This window comes from Tursiops truncatus, chromosome 6, assembly GCF_011762595.2.
Source record: "Tursiops truncatus isolate mTurTru1 chromosome 6, mTurTru1.mat.Y, whole genome shotgun sequence".
Taxonomy (NCBI): Eukaryota; Metazoa; Chordata; class Mammalia; order Artiodactyla; family Delphinidae; genus Tursiops; species Tursiops truncatus.
This window is the reverse complement of record NC_047039.1, coordinates 46,049,869-46,064,589: the sequence shown is the minus strand read 5'-3', so window position 1 is coordinate 46,064,589 and position 14,721 is coordinate 46,049,869. Positions and strand designations below refer to the sequence as shown.

Genomic DNA, 14,721 nt, shown 5'->3' with positions numbered 1-14,721 from the left:
TCACATGTGCTAAGTCTTGTATGAAAGGTAAGTCTTATTCACATTGGGGCACAGGTGAGGATGTGTATTTGTCAAATACCTATCTACTTCATGCAGTCCTGGCAGGTGAAGTTTAGTTTTTAATAACAGCACTTCATTCTTTCATACAGAAGGAGGTTGTACCCTGGTTCTAGAAATAAAGTTTAGGTTTTTTCTTTTTTCCCATTATCATTTCATGTTTCCCTTCATCTGCAGGTTCAACCTAATTTCCTTTCAATGGAAGTGTGGGTTTCCATGGTGTTTGATACTCTTCTGGTCATTGTCGATAGCCATTACCAGCCCAGAGGACAACTTTTCTCCTGCTTTTATTATGTAAGTTCGAGAAATAAAAAATGGTTAAAAAACTCAAGCATTGATTCTTATATCAATTGTTCATGTGAAATCCATAATATAGTGTAAGTCTTAGCCTTAGCTATACATTAGATATAAGTCTCTGCCTTGGCTGTACCTTAGAGTCACCTGGGGAACTTTAAATATATATATACATATTGAAAAAAGAAATACTGATGTATAGGCCTCATCTCTGATGTAATTGCTTGGGAATGGGTCCTGGATATCAGCATTTTGGAAGCTTTCTAAGTTATTCTGATGTGTAATCAGAGTCAAGCGCTACAGTTGTAGTAAAATAAACATTGGCTGAAGACGGAGGACCGTGAGTTTCTGGTCTTAGTGCTTTTCATTGCAGAGTATGTGACCAGGGGAAGTTCAGTTAATCTGTCTGGACCACTGTGTCCTTGTTTATAAAATGAGGTGATTGAGCAATATTAACTACAGTGATTGTAGCCCCAGCTTCACCTCTTATTAGTTTTGTGACTGTTGACCTGACACTTAACCTATCATCTTATTTTCCCTTCCTGTAAAATGAAGGTAAAAATGAATGCTTTGCCAACTTTGTAGAAGATTGTGAGGATCAAATTATATAATCTACAGGAAAATGTTTTGAAAATGTGAAATGCTCTATAAATACAAAGTAATATTGTTGATCATAAAAAAGCACCTGTTACTTAGTCATTCTCTTTCTTCATGCTTATATGCTAAGATCTGAAGCAAATTGAAAACACACTTTGTTGGTTTAGGTTTCATTTTCCCTTTATTGGCTGTAGTGCATGCTTTATTTCTGTATCTGCATGGAATTATTTTGGTTCTGCCTTATCACTATCCATTGCTTAGGGAATTATAGGGATCATGGGACAATCAGCTGAGTGGCAGAGGATTACAGTTGATTTGAATTAAAATATAGCACAAGTCCTGAACTGTTGCTAAGATCACGATTTTAGCCTGAAACTTCATTGCCTTAGGTCTTCTTTGTACAACATTTTGTGTGCCTCTGTCCTCCTGCCCTTAGGAGGACCTGGTATGTATCCATCTGGGGCTTAGGGTCTGGAACTAGATTTTTTTACTATACTTGAGGACAAAAAATGACTTACTAGATAACGTAGAATTAAATTGGAAGGTAGATTTTGCTCAAAGAAGTACTTTGTTTACGATGATTTGTTTTCTGTCAGAAGTTTTCTTATTTCTTTAATGATGGATGAAAACCTTGTTAACTTATATGGAGGTCTTTGCAGTAGCTGTCTGGTTCAGATATTCAGCAGGACAGGATATTGTATTAGACTTCTAATAGCGCTGCTTAGTTCTTGCAATCCAATCAGAATAATGTCTTTACTAGCCAGCTCGGGGTTGCCTCTTACCTTTGTGATTCTTGCATTATTATACTTTTTCAAAGCCCTGTTTCAAAAGCTACTTTCTTTATTTCCCTTGTCTTAGCAGCTGGGTCATTTTGAGTAGTATCGTCATTGTAATAGTGCTATATTAACTTAAAGAATCCCTTAGTTCATGTTGCTTTTTATCCTTAAAGTACTAAAGCTTAGAGAGCAAACGAGTATAGAATTAAAAACACTTTTTAATGTGTTTTGACTGCAAGGGACAACACGGCCTTTATGGTGTGTCTGAAAATTTGAAGTGGGTAATACTGAGGAATGATAAACGGTCTTTCTTCCCCACTTGAGACATATTTATAAATTATATAATGTCTGGTGGAGCTCTCTAACACAGGACTCTCGTAGAAACTGTTCACATTCAGCTGCCCTGTCATTTTATTAGGGTTGTTATTCATTTCTTTTCCCGTAATTACATATAGGGAAGGAGCATATAGAGCTCTCCGTTTCATTTTGAATAGCTGGTTATTGCTTTGTAACCAGAGGCTTTTAGGATTTCAACTTCCTTTTTAATTAAAAGGAATTAACCCCCTGTAGGAAATAATCCATCTACTGGGAAGCGTTCCCACCAAAAATTTTGGGAGATCTGCCAATAGATCCCTGTGCCAAACTTACACTTATCCCTCTGTAACTAAACTTGAGCTGCCCTCACCCTAACCCCTTTTCTTTTCTCTCCGAGAAAACTCCTGGCTTTCTGGACATTTATGATGTGGCTTGGTGGTTTCTGCAAACTTGGATAGCTTCACTTGGGGTTTCTCATTATATACACATGTAGGCTTTGAAAACACTGATATTGTTTCAGGCTTTATAGTGAGGGAATTCACACCCTTTAAAAGGAGACACTTGTAACTTGGTTCTTCAAATTTAAAAGGGTATTATTAGTCAACCGATTGCTTAGTAGCAAATTGTTTTACTAAGAGTAAGAAGGTAACCCGTAGGTAAACACAGAAATAGATTTATTAAAAAAATTTTTTTTTTGGGTGGCAAAGGTGGATTTAGGAGAAGCTTGCACTGTTGTATAGCGCTTTTGTGATAGGTGTGCGTCCTTCATGTTTTAAACAAAAGGCCAACCCCCTGTTTTCTTTCTTTGGCATGTCCTAGAAATCCTATTCTGGTGAAAACACAGCTAGTGCCATTGCACGTTCTGCGGCCGCCACGGCTTTGTCTCTCCTTGTGCCAGTTTTCATTATCTCTTGCAAAGAGAAGGTTGAGGAAATCCTGAACATGCTGACTGCCAGGTTACCTGGGAAACCAAGTGCTGATGAGTCTCAAGCCGTGCAAATCCACATGGGCCTTGCTTTGGGGATGTTTCTCTCTCGCTTGTGTGAGGAGAAACTCAGGTACAGTTTATTAAAATATTCCTGTTTTTCCTCTTTGTGACTTAGGTGGAGGATTTGTCCCTCTCTCTCCCCCCATCCCCCGACGCTCGCGCTCTCTCTCTCTCTCTCTCTCTCTCTCTCTCTCTCTCTCTCTCTCTCACACACACACACACACACACACATTATATCTGAGCAATTTGTGGTGCTCCACTTTTTGAGATGTGCAGCTTGATCCTTTATTCTCCTTTATGAATGAATTTCTCTCTCTAAAATACCATAGACATACATAGACATTAATGTGTTTTAAGGGTTCCTCTTTTTAAAGTGATTGATTACTTGAAAATCATTTCATGCTTAGATGAAAGCCATGTGTAATAGACATGAGGAAAGTCTAATCATATGGTGCTATAAATTTTAAAAAGCTTCTTTTTTTCCCTCTGGTTTATAAGGGTGAAAGTAATTACTTATTCTTTGTTGATATCACTATAAAATGGGAGGAAAAGATCGGGGTACCCCTGTGCCTGAGGGTGCGGGAATCACTGAATCACCTGAGAACTGCATGTACCCAGTTTTAAATATTGCTTTTATCCTGCGCCCTGGCTACATTTTCGTAATCCTTAAAGAGTCTTAATCTCTGCATATTATACTGTGTGCTTTATTCAGTTTGATTGCTCATTTTTAGACTGCTAGCTTTACTCTTGAATGGAGCTAATAGAATATCAAAGACCCAGGTGGAAAATTCCACTAAGTGGGAAAGTTTCCTGGTGCACGAATCTACTTTAGTTTTGTTGCTCGTTATATTTATTCTTTATTTTATTACCGATCTTAGAATTTTATATATCCAGATTGATTGTACTGTGGTACAACACGAGTATTTGGGGATCATGAATATTTAGATGTCACTGATTTGGAATTTCAGCCCATTTTCCTGCATTGGAAATAGTAGGGATTGTGGGGAGAGGCATTCTGTTCTGATGTTAGCTGTCCTTAAGCTTCACTAGTTGGCAGAAATTGTCTGTCCAAAAGCAAGAAATGGTGTTGATGTGGGTAAATTGGGTGATATTATGCTATATTTAGATTTCTGTTTGAAACCAGTGGTTAAGTTTACATTTGTAATTTACATAGTTTTGTGCAAACATCCATATGTGAAACCTTTATGAGAACTGCTATTGATCTAGGGAAATACTGTATTTCAGATGATCATTTTCAGCCCTTGGAAACATCTGTTGGATGATTTGGGAAGATTGGCTTAGTCTTTGTGATCATAAATGAAACATTTCCAGAATATTCATTTTGTTCTATTCACCAGTATTAGTATACACAGGCCTGGTTCTGGACGTGAACAAAAAGCTGCCCTTTGCATGTGAATTGACTGTTACATGTCTTGTGTGTGGGACAGAACACAAAGTATTTTTATAGACTTAAAACGTGAAAGTGATTTTTTTTTTCCCCTTTGCTTCTATGCTACAAATGGCGGTCTCTTCACCATCTGTGTTCATGTTCTTTCTTCAGTATCTTTTCAAGCTACTTGTTTTACAACTAAAAATGAGCCATGGCAGTTTAATTCCAGGCAACTCATTTCATCCTATCCTGGCTCTGGCTCCCTTCTTCCTTAGTTTAGGAGGAGATGCTGCTGGTTTTAGGGCTTGACAAGCTTACATTTGTGGTTAATTTAATTATGCTACCTGGAGAAACCTATGGTGATTCCCCTAAAGCATCCTTTCTGGTTCCTAGATTGCCTTCCACCCCTATCTACCCTACTTGACTTTGCACCTGCAGGAAACCCTGGGGAAGGACACCAGGAAGCTCTTCCTGAGGCGACCTGCCCACAGAATAACTGCAGATTTTAACTTTGCCATAATGATCCTGTATTTGATAGCATTCTCCTTCTGCCTGGTGTGTTGGTACTGCAGCCATTAATATAATTATTCATGGTTCCCACCTTCCTAATTTCATAGAGCAGAGGAATCTGAAATATTTGCCTTTTAGTACTAATAAATATTTTACTAGATAATGACAGTCTCACCAGATAATGACATTTTTGGAGAAAATTTCTATTTTTCTAAGATTAAAGTGTTTTGAGGGCTACTAACTCTGAATAATCAATGACATCAAATAAGTAGCCCAAAGTGGCCCCTTAGGAGAATAGGATCAGGACAATATCTTGGTATCAAGAATGAAAAGTCACTTTGTAGCAAAGAATTTTGACATTCAATCCATCTTTCTTTTTATTTTATTTTATTTTCTTTTGCTGAGGCTTATGAAAAATCTCCTGAATTTAAATTCCAGTCTAGAATTTATTCAGAAAAGTATATTATTCCAAAGCTTGCTTCTGTCATAACTCCCAGAGGATACTAGTAGGATCTCTTTAGCATTTGTTTAGGATATTTAAGTACATTTTACTCCAGAGAACAACTATAATAGGACTTATTTAGTTAAAGCTATTAAAATTGTGTGTACCTGTGTGCATGTTTTCTCATTGCAAAATGTACTCCTTCACCTCAGGCAAAACCACTATAGTCTTGGTTGGAGAAGATATTATTTAAAGTGCGCTCTGGCTGGCTGGCATTCCTGGGGCTGCATTCCACTCAGCATGGTCTGAGGCAGCAGCAGGAGAGCTGACATGTAGGGACCCCTTGATAATAAAGTGTCGGTGATGAAGCCCACAACTCTGCCTGAAAAAACAGACGTAGACCTACCTTTTAAGTTTTATTTTACTCTAAAACTCATAGTTCTCACCAAGACAATTACAAAAACCACATCAATTACTGTATAAAGGCAGAAAAATATAGGGCTGGGTTTTACCCTCCTTTAAAAAAAAAAAGAATAGAACTGAAAACTTCCATATTTGAGACATGAAATCAGAAGTTATAGCCTTTGCAAGAAAGATTTGGAATGATTATTGATAATATCAGCTTAATGGATTAGTAAATATTCTGAAGAAAATCACCTTAGCATTCCTAGAAATAATTTTTTGGAATTCTGAGCTTTGTTCTTATTTTTCAGTGATTTTAAAATTTGAATGAACTGAGAAAATGCAAAAGTAGCAGTTTTAGGGTTTATTGGTTTGCAAGTGATTATAATGTACAGAAACCCAATTATTGAATAAATTCTCTGACTCAGTTTCTCTGTCTACAAAATATATGTGAATCATCAATATTGTTATTTGCTACTTTTATATATTTTTTAAAGAAATGCATTTTCAATAAAATATTGAGAGCAAAATATTACATAGTAAATATTTTGGACAGTTGAATGATTTTAAATAATTCATTTTTCCCTCTTGGTCTTTACCCAGTGATATATCTGGCCAACAGATGAACCTTCTTCTGATGAAGTCTTTGGATGCCCTGGAAAATTGCTGCTTTGACACTAGTCTTGAATACAAGTATGTTGATTCCGTTCCTTCTCTGATACTCAGAGATTGGTTCTTTCTTTGCCATAAATTTTACATTCTATGGTGAAATATTTGTAGGACCCGGTCTTGAATTCCTTTGTGTAGAGATTTCAGTAGTAATAAAAAAAATCTGTAATTAAAGTTTACTTGTTCTGAAACCCATGTTTCAGAAATAGGCGGTTTGTTTCCATACAAAGCAACAAATGCCATTTTGTGGCTGTCATTAAGTTACCCATACCTTAGATTCTGTCTTGTACTTTACCATATGAGGCATCTATCTGGGGACTTGTATGTATGACAACCTTTTTAAAATCTGTTGAAAATATTCTTTCAATTTGATTTGACTAAGAGAGTCTTTGACTCGTGATTTGGATTTCCCTATGAAATCCAATGTCAGAGGAATCAAAATAGAAACAAGCAGGTTACACCAGAGGTTCCCAACCTCCTCAATATTAGTAGATCCCTTCTCCCTGCAAACTTCATGCTTTTAAAATATTTTGTCTGTTAAACTAAATATCTTAAGAGTTAATTTATTTTCTCATTCCAGTCATGAAAAACAACAAAAACAAAAAGGAATAATCAGAAAATACAAAACAAAATGGTGTTAAACATACTCATTTAGTGAGACATTGAATGTTTTAACTCATCCATGTGGCTTGTGTGGGAAAACATATTGTTTTATTAGGCCTTCTGAAATATTGACACCATTGAGAATCTGGATTGTACCTTTTTGGATTTCCCTATGTTTTGGAACTTGAGGTTTGGATCTTCTGGGGTTGAAGTTACTAGGAAACTCAACAGAGTATAAGCACTAACCTCCAATTTATTAACTCATTTACTTCATGCTATTATGGGCACTGTTCAAATATGAGTTAAATCAGTGTTTACCAAAAAAATCAGTGTTTAAATTTCTGGCCTTTAGGAACTTATGATCTAAAGTTACATTCGTGGATGTAGCCTGTTAAGTTCAGACTAACAAAAGCATAAATGGTAGAAGTACTGCAAGTATCATGTATTTCATCATGTGTAAATAAAGTCAGATCTTCACTTAGTAGGTGGTGGTTATGAGATCTTTCACATGCAGGCTAAGGTTGGATAAGAATGCTTGAAACACACTCACTTTATCACACTTTAAAGTTGAACACGTCAGAGATGAAATGACTTGTTAAGAGTGTGGTTTTGAGTATGGGCAAAGAGAGTTCGGTGGCATGATTCAAGTCTCTTAAATTTAGAAAATGATTAATGGAAGGGATAGGGTCATTTAACTGTTCAGAGGGCCGGTAAAGAGTTGAGTTTTTTGAGCCTAATTCATGTGTTGGTGGTGCTGCCTTTTACAGCCAAGGAGTAAGGTAAGCTTCTGTCCTTTCCTGTCCCCTCTCCCCCTCTTCCTTCTTTCTCCTGCCTTCCCACAAAGGTGTCCAACATATCTGTAGCTCAGGGTATTATAAAGCTGGGGAGAAAATGGTGATTAACATGCTGCACACTTTCAGCCAGCTGGAACAATCAGGAGTGACTCTCACGTATCAGCTCCATGAGTTTGCAGGAAGGTGTTTGAGTGAAGGGAGGGCCACACGGATAACTGAATTATCCAAAGTATGGGCATTTATGCATTTACAACCTTCATATATCTAAGCATATGTAACTTCAAAATTAACTTTTTATATTAACAAGGTTCTTGTTTCTTCATTTTTACCTTCTTTCTTGATTCTTACCTTCTTAATAAACATGTGTTTGGGAGAAGGAAAGGTGGGCCTCCATAGGGTATTGAGCCTGCAGATTCAAGTAGAATAGGGTCGTCAGAAATTTCCTGTCCATTTAGTAAAATCTTGCTTGCCTTTCAGTGCCAATTAAAAGCCCAGGTCCTTCAAGAAACCCTCCCTCTATTCTCTCCAAACTATGTTTTTCCTAGTTAATGAAGTTTAGTATTTTGTCATTGCTAATGCTTTGTGGGTGTCCACGCTTAGGTAGGTCTCTCGTTGGTTTTGGGTTCCACTAATACTTACTGAGCAGCGCCGTATTTTGCTAGGCCTTTTCACATCCGCTTCTCATGTAATTAAGCCCTGATTACAACCTAAATATTGATACTAAAGCAGGAGTCACCATCACTTCAGTTTACAGATGAAGAACGTGAGTCTAAAATAGGAGACTGGTTCAAGGTCACGCACTAAGTGGCAGAGCCAGGAGAGAAACCTAGGTAGTCTGACTTCAAAACCAGCTTGCCTTCCCTTGCTTAGCACAGCATGGAGAACACATTTCAGTAGAAAGAAAGCAGTTTGACACTTGACAGTGTGGTGTTGATTATTTTTTCTGACATGTGGATGTTGTCTATCATCGAAAGCAGAAGAGAGATTCTAACTAGGCCCAGACCTGGTTCATAGCATAAAGTATTCCCCCATCCAATGAGCTTGCAGGAGTCTGGGGCAGTCCTCTCTCACCTGAAATATCGGAGGCGTTACCCAAAGGTAGTTAATAGATCTGGGAGCGTGCTATCTCGAGTGATAGAATTCACCCAGAGCAAATTTACCACGCTTCCTTGGTTTAATGGATGTGTCCCTGCTGAGAGAACCGAGCACCTGGTGTGGTGTTTGGGGTCCTATCACTTACATTTTGCTGCCATCTAGTGGTACGTATTACACCATTTCAATCTTCACAGCCATAACTAGTCATGTTATCCATCAATGACCTGAGCATTGGTTAATTACTGTTGAGCTTTTACAAATATGATAACATTTGTATAGCACTTTGTAAAGGGCAAAGCACTATACAAATGTTAGCTGTTATTAGAACTAATTATTAGATGGCCTAGTACTTAATCTGCAGAATAGCCTACAATAAACTAGGGAATTGAAGATTCATCTCTTGTTAATTTTAGAAAAATATATCATGTCCCAGTTGATATAGCAACACACATATCGGAATTATGAGCATAGCTTTTAAGACTCAGAATTTCCTTTGCCAGTGATATTTTAATACACTTGGATAAGAGATTCAAATAAGTAATGACATAATGGGGCATATCATCCTCTTTATCATTTGTTAGTATTCTTCTAGGAGATTTATGTTAGCAATTCCCAAACCTCAATTTTATATCTAACACAATTTATTTCATCTGTTCAGGACACCAACACTTAAGTCCTTTTTGTTTTCAGTGGACAGAAAGATGTGAAAGCTATCTCTGCCCAAGTTATTCTTGGTTTAGGGCTGGTAGAACAGTGAAGCTAGAATGAGGGAAATGTGTAGAAATGCTGAACTAAGCACCTAGATGAATCTTTAAGACTTAGGACAAAAGATACACACATTAAAATGTAGAAGATTTGGAAGTCAGCAGGGAACATCAGGAATGAAGCTTTAGGACTACCTTCTTGGTACATGCTGGAACAAATGAGACAAAGTAGAAGGAAACAGTTCAGATGGTCAGTAGATGCACACAATCTAACGTATTTTTGTTGGCACCCATATGTACTTAGTTAGACTATATATTCGTATATCATAACAGTCAGCTAATAACCAAATGAATAGAATCGTTAGTGACTGTTAACCTTGCCCAAGAATAATTCTGCTGTGATATTTTTTAGGTAAATGTAAACTAGAAACCGGGATGTCTTTTTCTAGACCTTTGTGCCCATGTGCCTTGAGATGGTGAAACAGGAGCTTCAGTCCAGGGGATAGAGATTTTTGTGTGCCCAGATAGCCAGAAAAGCAAGACCTATTATTTGAAGAAGATGAACCCCAGTAGTTAAGTGAGCTTTGAGAAGAATCTTTTTGCCTCATAAACCTGACACCTCTTTCTTAAATTAGTCAAGCAAAAAATAGAAATCGAGTCTTCTTGATTGAATCTTGGATGATATATTCAGTGAATTTTACCACTCATAAATTTTGCCTCCAACTGAACATGAAAATCAAGCCTTGGGTTTTTTTGGGGGGGGAGCTCCCCCCTATAGATTTTTCTCTCCACTTTAGATTCTCTTGAAACTAAAGAGAATTTGGTCAGTTCTTCAGCGTTCAGTAAATGTTGGTTGAATGCCTCTCCCTGTCATGCAGTGTTACTAGGTGCCACAAATACTGTAGTGAGGAAAAAACAGAAAAGGTACCTACCCTCATGGAGCTTGCAAGCTAGTGAAGGATGTGGTCAGTAATCAAATCAGCTCCCAGATAATCTTCATCAGAGTGTATCATTAAAATTGTCTGAAGTAAATTAGTACAAGGTACTATGGGAAAATATTAAGGAGGTTCCCTGCTGGGCCAGGGCAGGTATCCCTGAGGAAGTAACATTTGAAATCCTAAGCATAAATAGCAGTTACATAATTAAAGAGGGAGCAAAAGTTAAATTTTAAAGTATTAAATGATATTTGTCTAACTATATCTTTGGTCTGATTTCAGGTTTTCATATGCATCAATATAGAAAGATGGCCAAAAAAAACCTTTCCTGTAGAGTCTAAATGAAAACAAAGACTTTAAATCCATTCTAATCAGCAGCAGCCTTTCCTCTTTCAGAAATGTGATTTGTCTCAAAAGCACACAGTGTTCAGATGTTAGATGCTGATTTAACTCATTGAAATATGCATTATGCTAGTTGAGCTGGTTGTTAAGTTTCTGTAAGCAGGAACAGCAGTTCTGCCTGACTTGGATTAGTGCTGCAGTAGCTTCCTGACAAAGGATTTTCTAATGCCAGATCGTTGTGCAATAGAACCTAGGAAAACACACCTGAGACATGTTGCCTTCTCATAATCATTCCATCATGGCATCACACAGGGTGCCGGGAGGGGCCTGGGTTTGGCAGTTGGAACAGAAGGTTGGAAATGAAAAAACCCTGTCTTCTGTCCATGCTCTGCTGGAAACTCTCTGCATGACCTTGAGCAAATCCTGTAGCCTGTCCATCCTCTTGGGCATCTCTTATCGGATGTGGAAGCTCCGCTGGCACAGAGGTGTCAGGGGAAGTAACTAACATGTTCAGGAAACTATGTGAAGGTCTTGACGCCAGCCAAAGCGATAGATGCTATATAAGAGCAAAATGACATAACATACGGGCATTGAAATATGTTATTGGAGAAATGCCCTGGAATGTCTTCTTAAGCAGTAGATATCAGGAAGAGAGGCAAGCCAAACCAGAGTGAGGATGATTTCTGAAAAAGTCAGCATTTCCTCAACTTGAAAAACAACAATGATGATAAAAACTTTTTCAAAAGAGTAAAAAATTACCCCCAAGCCACATTTATCTTATCACACGAACTAGAAGTTTTCTGGGAGAACAATTCTTTTCTTTAAATGGATATGTATTCTTTCAGGAGAACTGGGGCACAAAGCCCAAGATTCCAATTGAATTGTCACATGGGGTAACTTTTGACAAGCCTGTCATTTGTCCATTTTCTCTTCTGACCCAGTGGTACTCGGAGGGATCAGAGGGGAGAAGAGGATTAATGTCATTGTGCACAGACAAATACACAGTTTCTTTGAGACAGAAATTCCACTTGTTGAAGTTGACTAGGAAACATGAAGCACTTAGCAGTACCTCGTAATTATGCTTTGCATTTATCTGCCCCTCCTCCCCCCGTTATTAATCAGATGGCCTCAGCTCATATCCTGAAATTTAGGCTTTTCTGTCTTTATGCAGTTAATCATAGTGCACTCAGCATGATTGGGGGGGGGCAGTCAGTGGAGAGAGGACCACGGCATTTCTCTAAGTGCAGAGATAGAACTGGTTTGACTAATTTTTACGCCTCCTTCTCTTACAGAGTTTGTCAAACTATTTCATGTATTTATTTGTTTTCTCCATTGGGTACATAGCACTGGCATGGGCCACGGACACATTTTGATTGGGGGGGGCGTTGGTCATGGAATACACCTGTACACCAGGCAGCAGAATTAGAATCCAGCCATCTTACCTCGGGTTGTAGAGCACTGGTAACTCCCATGATAAGTGAAGAGCAATGGCGTGGATTTCTTACGATTTTCACTCCTCATCTTTTTTTGGCATCCAAGCACGGGCTGTGTACTGGGAGTTGGACTTGTCCTGTCCCTCATGAGCCACAGCAGCCGAACAGAGTCGCGAGTTCATGTGGCAGCCTCGCTTCGGAAGCTCTCCGTGTACCTAGATGACAGCGGGGGCCAGAGCAGAACCTTTCAGGAGGTAGGAGACCAACGTTCCAGTTTCCTTCCCTCTGCTGGCTTTTGTTTTCCTCTTGCTGCTTATTTTCTACTTCTCCTGTTTTGGTAACTCTGAAATTAAATCCTTCCTCAATTTCAGCTGGGCTAAGGAGAAAATCTGAGTGGCAAACAACCTACATTAGATCATAAGGTTTTCAAATAGTGCAGCTATTTAAATCAAGTTAGACTTACATGTGGCATGTAAGAGCCTTTAGTGAATACAAAAACCTGACTCAGTATCACTAGAAGGCAGTTTCTAAGAAGAGCTGCAATTTCTGGAGGAAGGTTAAATGGAGATTTTTTAGAATTAGCCTCCATCCAAGTATAACTTTAAGAAGTGGCCAGGAATAAGCTTAAGAAACTGAGGATCGAAAAGGCATTTGATTTTTTTTAATGTCAGTTAAGCATGAAAAATTATTGAGGAAATTCCCTTCACCACACTTAATGAAAAGATTTTTCTGTGATGGTGTAAAAATATGCAGAATTGGGATCCTGGGCTCTGGTCTGTGTGTTGACTGGGTCGAGCAGGACATCTGAGGCCTGTGTGTCTGTGAGCCCAGGTGAAGCCGCGCCGCTGCAGGGCTCTTCTCTCTGGGAGGAGCCTGGGCCGACCTCTTGGCCTCACTAGATTCTCCGTCTCATTAGAGCAGATCCTATTTTCCCCCAGCCTGCCCACGAGCTATTGATGAGCACATAATGGCTGCTGTGTTTCCCTGCTCAGCTCCTCTGCTTTCAGCAATAGGACTTGTTGAATCAGTGAATTTCTTTGGGGCACAGAGGGTTGCAGTTTTGTTCTAAGACATGCACCACATTTCCATTTTTAAAGCAGTGCAGAGCACAGTTGGAAAGTACTTTTTTTTTTTAAGCCGAAGGAGAAAATGTTACAACCACGGAGCAATTTGATTAATAAATGAAAGCAAGGTTTTTATAATTGATGCATCTGTCTGCCTTGATGGTTTGATTTAGAAGGCCTCGAGCAAGCAATTTCGGTTGTTCCTCCCCTCTGATTTTTATTATCCAATTTCTACCTTAGAAACTGCCTCTTTTTTTCATGCTGTTATCAATCAGTGTGAGGAGTTGAACATTTCTACTTTGTCTTAACAGCATCTTTGTGAGGAAGGGATTCATCATGAAAATGCAAGGTAGCAGGGAGGGATGAATAACCTTGATTTCGACAAAATGGAAGCTCAAATAGTTGGAGTGACTTGCTTAAAGTTACTTAGCCAGTCAGTGGTCAATTTGGGATATACACTCAAGTATTGTTTCTACTTCCAACATTAAAAAAAATTTATAATTTGTTCATTTATTCATCTATTTATTTATTCATTTGCTTATTAAAATCACACTCGTGCTCTGAAGTGAGTAGTATTATCCCTATTTTACACAATTTATCCGACTCTAAAACCCACCTTTCTCGTCCGTCATGCTCCACTACTTCTACTAGGGAATCTTCATGTAGCAGCGTTTCACTGCTTTTGAATTTCCTCTCCAGTTTGGCCTTGGATCAGAGCACATGGCCATTAGTAGTATCCACTGGTGATGAAAATCTACTTCTACTGTTGAGGGAACTTTTTGATTTAGCGTCTAAAGACCCAGGTTTGAATCTCGCCTCTGTCACTTGCTAGCTATGTGTAATTGAGCCTCGAAGATTTTATCCAGAAAGTAGCCATAATGACCCCCATCTCATAATATTGTTATGAAATATAAGTTAGGCAGCAAAACAATGCCCCGTCTATAGTGGGTATACTCGAATCCAAACCTTATGCCAGGGATAAGTTTGACAAAATATTCGTGTCAACTAAACCGTGTTCTTTTATTTCCCCTCATGAAAACACGTGTTTCTCTTGTCTTTTCTTCTCAGGTCCTTGCCTATACCCTCAGCTGTGTATGTACATCTGCATTCAGTGCCGGAATTATTGAGGCTGTAGAGGCTGAAGATATTATGAATAAGCTTCGACTGTTGGTGGAGAACAACCAGCAGGTTGGAATTTCTGGTTATTTCTCAGTGGGTCTCAGGCTGCTGCTAAGTCTTAATTCTAATTTACTCTGAATTAGACTATAATGTGGTATGGTTTGTGCCCGGAACTGAGGAACTTCTAACTCT

General features: G+C 38.5%; 1 protein-coding gene across 5 annotated transcripts in view; it reads left to right on the top strand.

Moving 5' to 3' along the window:
- FOCAD (focadhesin) overlaps window positions 1–14,721 on the top strand; it is a 313,712-nt gene that overhangs the window by 243,739 nt on the left and 55,252 nt on the right. For all 5 annotated transcript variants that reach the window (XM_019934890.3, XM_019934889.3, XM_019934891.3 and 2 more), the window contains exons 26-30: window positions 235–351; window positions 2,859–3,097; window positions 6,375–6,464; window positions 12,453–12,600; window positions 14,479–14,598. In XM_019934890.3, coding sequence (XP_019790449.1) covers window positions 235–351; window positions 2,859–3,097; window positions 6,375–6,464; window positions 12,453–12,600; window positions 14,479–14,598 — 714 coding nt within the window. The remainder of the gene's footprint in view (window positions 1–234; window positions 352–2,858; window positions 3,098–6,374; window positions 6,465–12,452; window positions 12,601–14,478; window positions 14,599–14,721) is intronic.